The sequence below is a fragment of the Poecilia formosa genome, unplaced genomic scaffold (genome assembly GCF_000485575.1).
Source record: "Poecilia formosa unplaced genomic scaffold, Poecilia_formosa-5.1.2 Scaffold56, whole genome shotgun sequence".
Taxonomy (NCBI): Eukaryota; Metazoa; Chordata; class Actinopteri; order Cyprinodontiformes; family Poeciliidae; genus Poecilia; species Poecilia formosa.
Genome location: NW_006799995.1, coordinates 2,046,726 through 2,056,702, shown reverse-complemented (window position 1 = coordinate 2,056,702; position 9,977 = coordinate 2,046,726). Strand labels below are relative to the sequence as shown.

At 36.8% G+C, this 9,977-nt stretch overlaps 2 protein-coding genes across 2 annotated transcripts; one reads left to right on the top strand and one right to left on the bottom strand.

Moving 5' to 3' along the window:
- The first annotated feature begins 6 nt into the window (after positions 1 to 6).
- LOC103138968 (complement C1q-like protein 4) lies at positions 7 to 2,183 on the top strand. Its single transcript, XM_007553388.2, has 4 exons — positions 7 to 64; positions 298 to 381; positions 862 to 993; positions 1,067 to 2,183. The coding sequence occupies exons 2-4, from the start codon at positions 354 to 356 to the stop codon at positions 1,348 to 1,350; spliced, it is 444 nt and encodes a 147-aa protein (XP_007553450.1). The 5' UTR covers positions 7 to 64; positions 298 to 353; the 3' UTR covers positions 1,351 to 2,183.
- A 1,977-nt stretch (positions 2,184 to 4,160) lies between these two features.
- LOC103138967 (E3 ubiquitin-protein ligase TRIM21-like) lies at positions 4,161 to 6,950 on the bottom strand. Its single transcript, XM_007553387.1, has 2 exons — positions 6,872 to 6,950; positions 4,161 to 6,302 (listed from the first exon to the last, which is right to left on the bottom strand). Exon 2 carries the CDS (start codon positions 6,291 to 6,293, stop codon positions 4,704 to 4,706), a length of 1,590 nt encoding a protein of 529 aa, XP_007553449.1. The 5' UTR covers positions 6,294 to 6,302; positions 6,872 to 6,950; the 3' UTR covers positions 4,161 to 4,703.
- Positions 6,951 to 9,977: the final 3,027 nt, after the last annotated feature.

Sequence of the window (9,977 nt, the reverse complement as noted above, 5' to 3'; positions counted from 1 at the left end):
GTCAAGGAAAGAGAGTTGGAGGTCCAGAAGAAAAAGCTGGACAAGCTAAAACAACAGCACCAAGGTATTTAGATATTGATAATCTGACTTAAACAATGGAATAGTAGTTGTAACAAGGACATCATCTTATATTATCAACTTTGTGTCACCTACCAATTTCTCTCATCTCAAGCAAAATCATATTCAACAACTAAAACCAATTAAGCATTTTATGGGTTTTAGCTGATATAATCATTTCATAAAATCATGACAATGATGATTCAGTGATCATTATGACTTTTACTTATATGATTTCAGCTCAGGCAGAGGAACTAATCAGTGTTAAAGTCAAGGCAAACAACACAGGAAACGAAATGGAGATTTTGAGGAAAGAAGGAGAAGGTTTGTGAAATTAAAAATAAACTCACTGTTGTAACAATCCTATCAGTCACCAAAGGTGATTTAAAGGTAATTAAGTTTTAAATTGTTTGGATACTAATAAATTTTGAATGATTTTAGGACTTAATTTGATCTTGTGAAAGAAGAAGAGAGTCTTAAATGTTATGAAGATAATGCTGACTAAAGTGGATTCTTTCAAATGTTTTTCTAAACAAATTATTGTTTAGATCAGTGTTTCCCAACACTGGTCCTAAAGGCACACTGACCTGCATGTTTTAGATGGTCCCCTGCTACAACACACATGTTTTCAATTGACGGCTGATTAACAAGGTTTTGCTGAATTGCAATCATCTGAAGGGGGTGTGTTGAAGCAGGGGAACATCTAAAACATTCAACTCAGTGTGCCTTGAGGACCAGAGTTGAGAAACACCGGTTTAGATCATAACTACTAAAACCTAATCAATTTAAGTTTTGACCTCACAGTGAATCGAGTGGCTTTCTCAGCCTCCTTGTTGGACTCAGGTAGTGAAGACATTGGACCATTTAACACACAGACGAATATGGTCTTCAAGCGTGTCATAGCAAACATTGGAAATGCCTACAACCCAAATACAGGTACCATAATATTTATTTTTATTATTTATGGAAACTATAAAATTGAACTAAAACATAAAAACGTGTTCAACAGGGTTTTTTATTGCACCAGTGAGAGGAGTCTACCACTTTGAGATCTTTATCTGTGGACATGGACATGCTTCACATGGTTCAGGTGCTGCGTTGTTCAAAAATGGAGAACATATCATTACTGCATATGAACATCAGGCTTCTCACTATGTTAATGGTGGTAACAGTGCCACCTTGCTGTTAGAGGTAGGAGACGTTGTGTTTTTGCGTCATTGGCAAAACACAAGGATTCATGACAACCAAAATCATCACACAACCTTCAGTGGTCATCTGCTTTTCCCCATGTGAGGATCAAGGAGTCCAGATTTTCTTCAAGAAGAAAATGTTGCATCATCGTGACATCATGTCTGAACTGGATGCATACTTTAAGCTACACTCTAAAAAGTGTTCTTGGCTGCTTGTCATGAAGTGGTGAAGGAGGTGAGTAAGAATGCAGGCAGGACCCAGGATGTAGTGAGGATGATGTCTTTAATAATCAAATGCAGCTCTAACAGTCCAGGAACATGCAACACGGCTAAGTAGTAATAATGTGCTCATATAAACTTACATGATCTTATTTAATTAGCTGAACCGTAAATTGTAGAATAAAATAAAAGTAGGACTTTTCACTAGAAATTACCTTGACAAATGAGGGTTTTGTTGGTGTAGGCCCAAGAGTAAATCAGGTGTCCAGAGGTTGACAGTATATGAATGATGTTTGTGACAATCAGAGTCATTTTTCTGAACTTTAGGAAGCTCTGAAGGGGGGTTATGTAGTGTCTCAAAACAGGTTAAATCTTTATGTCTCAGTAACATAAGATTACTGAGACATCTTATAGGTCTCAGCTTCATTGCATGAAGCTTGGACCTTCATAGTATGAAGCTGAGACCTTCATGCTTTGAGCGATGTAGTGTCTGAATGCACAAAAGACATTCAGGTCAAATAAGAAGTTAATTTCTTATTTGGCACGAAGAGACAAAACAAGACGTCAATGTGGAACATGTGAATGCCACCATATATTTACATCGGAAAATATGTGTAAAAACCTGCCAATGTTTCTCTTTGTACTTTTGTTTGTGTGATCAATCATTAACAGCTTTACTTTCTCAGCACTGCTAATAAACATGGATCTATCTCTGTATTGTCTTTGTTGAAAGCTGTACATGAACTTTATGAGTTGACCCACATTTCATTGATGACAGTAATTAAATTTATTGTCCTTTTGTATAATGAATCATTAACAGCTTTTCTTTCTCAGCAATAAACTTGAGTCTGTCTGTAATCTCTTTGTTGACAGCTGTACTTGAACTTTGAGTTGACCCACATTTCATTGATGTTAGTAATTTAGTTATTTCGTTACTAAATGTTTAGTGAGAAAACATTCAGAAAACTGAACAAAGTTTATCATGTTCAACAGATAAAGTTTTCATTCTAACTACAGTCTTACTCTTAATTGTCCAAAACTTAAGATTCAAAATGGTAAGCTTCAATGCTAATCAATTTCAAATCCATTTGGATAAGTTCAATTGAAATAAACTGTTTAGTCAAATGAAATGTTTCCAAAATACCATATGTTAAAAACTTGTGTTAACAGTGATTGAGTCATTTCTAACAGTATCTTATGATCTCTACTATATTACCATACATTGTCACAATGTTGTAAGATTAATTTCAAAACTTTTATCTGACAATCCCCCATTTGACCAAAAAATACACCACAATGTAAAGAGAACTGTGTGTTAAATAATTTATCTGATTTTAGTGTAAAAAAGTTAAAATTCCAATTTTCTCATTCATATTTGCTCAGCTACAATTACCAAAATGAAAAATCAGCAATATCATATTTGTTGATTGGTTTGATAAGATCTGACTTAACGCAATGTTCTTCTTGAGAAATATTTTATCGTCAATTATTGCTCAATACTTCTAACTGCATCTTTACCTTCTAGGGGTTAGATAAGTTTTTTTTGTCTTCCTTTGGAACAGAGGTGGATATTTTGGAAAAGCAAACAGCTTACCAAGAAGAAAGTTTTGTGCATGCAATACTTGGTCCTTCCATGTCTTAACAGAGACATGGAATTCTGTGTGCAAGTTAAGCATTATAGTCAATCATAATCTATGCAATCTAACATGTTTTCCATCTCCATATATTTTTTAGAAAACACACAAGGATACTTATCATTCTGGGACACAATGGTTTAAATTTTGAAATCTACAAAAGATTTGGGTTTTTGTTGAAGGTTTTTGTCTTGGATATTCTATACTCATGTCACTGTAAACATGGGTATTTTTTTAATTAACATTAGCTCATTGAACAGGATATATTTGGTCATTTATCTCAGACAATTGCAAAAGGCCTATTTTAATTCATGGCCTGGTGACCTTTGGCACATGTCTTCCCCTTCTCTCATTACCTACTTTCTTGTCATAGCAGTTAGTTATTGCATATGAACATCAGGCTTCTCACCATGTTAAGAGTGGTAATAGTGCCACCTTGCTGTTAGAGGTAGGAGACGTTGTGTTTTTGCGTCAGTGGCAAAACACAAAGTTTTCCGACGGCCAAAGTCATCACACAACCTTCAGTGGTCATCTGCTTTTCCCCATGTGAGGATCAAGGAGTCCAGATTTTCTTCAAGAAGAAAACGTTGCATCATCATGACATAACATAACTGAGTCCATACTTGTTATAAAGCACTTTATAATGTTATTAGAGGTTTTACATTTTCTGTTTCCCTGGTATTATTACATCAAACCAATCCTCGGGGCCATGATTGGTGAACTTTTTGTTAAAAATTTTATTGTGTTTATTTTAGCAACATCAGACAAAAGAAAAGCAACAATAAACTTCCACTTTTTTAGAGCAATTTTTTTACAGGAAGACATTTTAATTTGTTTTAATATAATCTCTAGTGTTTAGCAACTGTTTATTTTAGAAGTAAAAATAAAGTCTCTTTGATTGAAACATACTTTTGTTTGTTTTTTCAAAGTCTAATAGTGTTAAATATATCATGAAGCTCATCTTAAATCTTAGTCAATAAGATGAGCCTTGATTAATGTGTATTTTTTCTGTCTTTCATTTTCAAATATCTGATTTTCAATAATGAAAGAAAAGAAAATGTAAACTTTTATGTTATTTTTAATTCAAAGCTGCAGAGAATAATTTATGTTCCAACAACATTTCAGATTTCACTGCAGGTTTCGAAATCAAACATGAAAACTTACAACTCTGATCATAACATTGGTGTTATAAAATCCTAGTTTTATTTTTCAACACCAGAATGTAAAAAAACAGGAACTGAAAAGGAGAAAATCAACAATTTGCAGGTTAAACATTCAGCAATCAGGCTTTAAATATTAGAGCTTGCTGTTTTGTTACCATGGTGACATCAGAGAATACAGGGAGAAGGTAAAAACTTCAAACATGAACAATCATATATATCATCACCATATACTGACAACACCAATCCAATAATAAATTATTAGCTTGTTGTTTTAGAAGGCAGGAGTCAGAAGCCAAAAATGTGAAGAAACAGAAAAGCAGAAAGAGCTGCAGCAAATAAATTTGTTGACTTCCTGCTGAGGACGTTCCCAAGCATACCTCTCCACCAGTAGGACTTCATACAGACTAACTCAGATTAAGTCCTAATAGATTTTTATTAGGTCAACGAACAGGACAGAGGATAAGAGGAGCAGAGTTTTTACCTTTATGATTAAGCTCAGGACTGAAGAATGGGTAGAGTTTGTCCTTGAAGTCACAGCCAGTATAAGAGAAGATCTGAGCTGGAATATCTACATCATAAAAGGAGACCAGACCCTCCTCATAATCCACAAACACCCCCACCTTCTCTGGACCAGGATGGAGATGGAGATGGACTGGAGGTTCAGCACGAGCTGAGTACTGATTTTGATTTCTTAACCCAACAGTCCAGAATCCGTCCTCAGGACTCAGTGTAATGCTTTCCTTCCTGTCAACAGACTCTCTGGCTACTCCTAAATACCAGTGAGTCTTCCCTTTAACCTGAACCTCAAAGTAAAATCTTCCTGAAGAAAAACTCTGACGTCCTAAAACAAAAACACAGTAAGAAAATCTCTCTGGATTGTCTGGAAGTTTCTTCTTCACATCTCCATGTTTCACCTGTTTTCTATCAACAGAGAGAATGAGATTAGGATTAGCTGTATCAGGATCCAGAGTCACATCCACTGCAAACTGCTGGACTCTCTTCAGCTTCAATATCTTCTTCATATTCACATCAACCTGAGCAAAAGCTCTCATCACAGTCCCCTCATATGATGGTGGATGAACTCTGACCTCTGTCCAGGCCTTGGTGGGTGGAAAAGCTTTCAGGGAGGAGATGCTTTGGAGGAGGTTGAGGTGATCTTCAGACTGAGAGAGCTGCTTCACCTCAGAGCTCCTCTTCATCAGCTCAGAGATCTCCTGTTCCAGATCTCTGATGAAGTCTTCAGCCTGTTTCTCTGTAGTTTCCTGTTTGTCTTCGATCTCCTTGAGGAGCTCCTTCAGGCCTCTCTCAGCGGACTCCTTCAGAGCTGTGAAGACCTGAACACCTTCTACTTTCTCTCTGTCTGCAGCATATTTTCTAATCTTCACCGACTCTCTGATTTCCCAGATCTTCAGTCGTCTCTTCTGGACCATCTCCTGAAATGCAGCCTCTGCCTTCCTCAGCTCTGCCTTCTTTCTTTCAGATTCTTCTCTCAGAGGAGCAAACTCATGGTTCTTGTGGTTTAAAACAGGACAAAGTGAGCAGACGCATGTCTGATCGGTCCTACAGAACAGCTCCAGAGGTTTATCGTGCTGCAGACATATCCTGTCCTCCAGGTTCTCCACCGGCTCCATCAGCTGATGCTTTTTCAGACGTGGAGCGGTCAGGTGAGGCTCCAAGTGAGGCTGGCAGTAGGAGGTCAGACACACCAGGCAGGACTTCAGGGCCTTCAGTTTGGTTCCAGTGCAGACGTCACATGGAACTTCTCCTGGTTTGGCAGCTTCCTGCTGAGCTTCACGTCTGAACTGAGCAACTGTCTCTTTGATGAAGGTATTCACTCGAAGCTGAGGTCTAGAGGTGAAACGCTCTTTGCACATAGGACACTTGCAGATAACATTAATATCCCAGTGCTGAATGATGCAGGCTTTGCAGAAGTTGTGTCCACATGGTGTGCTGACTGGATCAGTGAACACATCCAGACAGATGGGGCACAGAAACCGATCCTCAGACTGCAGGCTGCTGCCAGAAGACATGTCTGAACCCTGAGGACGGGAGACACAGATCAATGATTAGCAGGATTTACTGATCTGAAGGTCTGAGATGTTCTGATCAGGTTCCATGAAGGGAGTTTAGTCAGCGGGCCAACGGAGAAGAATATATGATCACAATAACACCAGATGGCATCAGGAGCAACAGCAGCTGTTATTCCAGGACCTGTTGTCTCTGAGAAAAAGTAACTTTTGCAAAGTTTTCATTTATTTTTCAAGTTTGTTAAAAACAACTGTAAGAGGTGGCACCAGAAGGTGTCGCACTTGCACCCTTCTTACACCCTGAGCTTCAATAAAAGGGAAGCTGGCAGGGTGTTGGCTAAGTGTCAATTTCTTGTTATTTAAGTAACAATAAATATTAACTTTATTCTTGTTGTTTCTTACCCTTCGGCTTGATGGAGGCATAACACAACATACTGTATGGAAGACAAATAATTAAATTTAAATTTGTGCATTTCTGAAAGCAATGAGGTGATTTTTTTCCAGTTTGCTGCTCATTGTACTTTTTTAGTTTAGTGTTGATACTGCTGGTGGAAACAGTGAATATTATTAACTGTACTCACCGCTATTTGATTCAGCTGTTGAGGAAGAAAAAAATCATCTCAGAGAAACAGAGAAATTATTTGCAACTGCCGATCTGCTACTCTTCACTAACTTTCACTTTCATTTCTGGAAAATGACATTCCAGTGTTACTCCGCCTCCAACTACTCCTGTTTTTGTCTTTGTTTCCTCAGATTCAGGCTAATATGTAGCTACACAAATATGACACAAGAGAAGTTTCTAATGGAAGGAGATCCTTTACAGTTTTTTTCTCTCCTCTCTAGATCGAGTTTCCTGCAAACTAAAAACATCAAACTGAACCTCTAAATAAATAATCTGTTTGTGTTACAGCTCCAGTCTTAATGTTCCCGTCATGCTCTGCTGATCCCATTTTTTTTTTTATTTTTTGCTTTGCGCTTTGCATTACAGAAGTTCAGTTTTCTGCAGTTCAGTTTTTTGTCTAATAGTTGTTACTCTGCTGCCCACTGCTGGGAACATCTAGAAACTTTAAATTGAAATATATTTATTTATGAGAAAAACCTTGGTAAAACCCCCAAAGAATGTCTAAAAATAACCTTCAGACAGAGAAACAAATTATTCTACGAATGATGAGTCAAGTTATTTCCCCATTAATATTTATTAGATTATTAAAACAAAAAGTCAAATTAAAAAAATAGCAATTACTGTAAAAATAAATGAATATTGTTTCTCCATCCCAGGACAACATAAACTCTGAATAATTACAAAAAAATGCATTACTTTATTCAAGCAGGAAAAATATAATTGATTAAAAAACTATATACATACCAGTCATCTTTATTTGACTGAACTGGTTCAACTTCAGCTTACTGACCTGGGCACCAGGTCCTTAAATTTCAGAGTCCACAATAAATGTGGTCTAACAAGGCAGAGAAACAGGCCCACAGTACTACAGTATCTCCACCTTACTTTACAGAAGGCTTAAGGTGCTTTTGTTGCAGATCAGACCCACCTCACCTCCTGAGTGGAAGGAGATAATTTCACCCTTTCATACCTTTTACTTCAGCTAAAAGCTATTTATATATTATAGATACAGTATAAATACACTTTGAACACTGTGCAAGTTGCTCCAGAAAGATTGTCCTTTTTAACAATGTCCTTATGACATCATCTGTGCCATATTTGAAGGAGATTTTATTGAACAGGTTTACTTCATAGTTGTTGTGTATGGTACACTAGGTCACATAAAATATTATTCAAGCAGATAACTGGAAGTAGCAGGAAGTAGTTCCTCGTTTTATTTTCAAACGAGGAACACGTCTTCTTCTTTACAGGACCAGCTCACCTCTCTTGTGCACAGCAAGAGCGCCACCAGTGGTGATTTATTTTTAAATATTTCCTTTGTCTTTAGATTTACAACCACACAGCCTCCAACACATAGGAGCATAATCATACCAAAAGTGCCTAACAATCTTAAATCTAGAGGTTCAATTATTTCTGTGTCTGGAACACCACAACAGTAAAGCAGTTTTCATGTCACAAGAAACAAATATTTAGATGTAGCTACTAACAGCACTCTAAGAAGGTGGAAATTGTTTTTCACTTTAAGAAAGGAAAAAGTCTGAAATTACTATGGGTGTGAAAGTTAGCACATCCAATGTAAATCATGGCTTAAATCTTTGTTTTTTTTCTATTCACAACAACAGCTCTAGCAGCATGTATTTTACTCAAAAAATCTTAATCATCAGCATAAGAACAGCACAAAGATATTCCAAAACTGATGATCAATTACAGTGCATAGTTAAAAAAAAGAAAGAAAATACATCACAGCAATACATGCAGTGATGACAGATTACATCAAATTAAGTGTGTTCAGCTGATGTATTCTCTCACTGAGAGCTTTATGTAGTAGTAATACAATGTCTCTCTCTTTGACAGTTGTCATACTTTGTATTGTATAAAAATGAACATTAAAAACTTAAATTTCAGACAGTTCACTTAAAGGAACTCAAAACGCTGTCCTTGAGTTGTGTAAGCTTTACAATTGGGCCCATTATGTTTGTTTTCTCTCTACTATCTGATCATAAATGAATGGGCTTATTTTGGCAATGGTAATGTTTGACTGGAACAGTCTTTTAAGTGTCAGATAAAGAGACACAAAAATAGGTCAAATTCCATCAACTCTGTTTCTGTTGTCGTTTTCCACTGTAATTTGTCTTATCACCTGCACGTGTTTCTGACTATTAATTAACAGATCTCTGACTGCTAGTCAGAGATCATAAATGCCCTATATATAAGTCTCAGAACATTACAGAGACATTAAAAATGGAGATTCACATGTCTTTCCCATTGTTGCTGCTAATTTGCGCTCTTTCCACTGCTCATTTTCAAGCAGAGTCTGACAACGAAATTATTTCACATTTAAGGCAAAATGGATCAAATGATGGAGAAGCAGAAAATGCCAAACAAAACCCGTCCACACAGGACGTCAGTGCTGTGCTGACAGAGATTAAAGCCTCACTGGCTGGACTGAAGGTGGAAGTGAAGTACTTACAGAGAGATAATGAAGGTATGTTTACCTGGAGGAATCACTGCTGGTGTTTACATGGAAACAACATCAAACAACAATTCAATGTCTTGTTCATTTTCTTAATACCAACAGCCAAGGGAAGAGAAGTGGAGGAGCTTAAGCAACAGCTGAAAGGTATTTAAAGTTAACATTGACCTAACAGACAATGTTTTATTTGGTGTAAAAGGATTTTGCCATTTGTATATTTTGTTTTGTATTGTTTATTAGCACAAGTCATGAAAGCAAGTAAACTGGAGCAAAAGAACCAAGGTATCTACTCCTAAATCGGCAATGTTGCACACTGGAGACCAGAAGAAAGTTGCATTGTTTAATTAATACATACATTGTTGTGTTTGGGTTTTTTGCTTTCACTTTTAGCACAAGATGTAAAGATGACAGAAATGGAGCAACAGAACCGAGGTATTTACTGAACCTATAATGTGGACTCAGAGAAAAAAGAGATTCTCAATTTTCTTAGCACTTTTTAACAATGTGGACAAACAAACACCTAGTTAAAGTTAAAGTCTACCTCCATGGCGCCTGCATGACTCATAGCTATCTAATGACGAATATTCTCATC

Bases quoted from the DNA above. Each gene is read 5' to 3' on its own strand.
- LOC103138967 (XM_007553387.1), bottom strand. From the start codon at position 6,293: ATGTCTTCTGGCAGCAGCCTGCAGTCTGAGGATCGGTTTCTGTGCCCC.
- LOC103138968 (XM_007553388.2), top strand. From the start codon at position 354: ATGGAGATTTTGAGGAAAGAAGGAGAAG. The intron at 382-861 runs GTTTGTGAAATT...TTGACCTCACAG, and splicing joins TTTGAGGAAAGAAGGAGAAG to TGAATCGAGTGGCTTTCTCA. The intron at 994-1,066 runs GTACCATAATAT...CGTGTTCAACAG, and splicing joins TGCCTACAACCCAAATACAG to GGTTTTTTATTGCACCAGTG.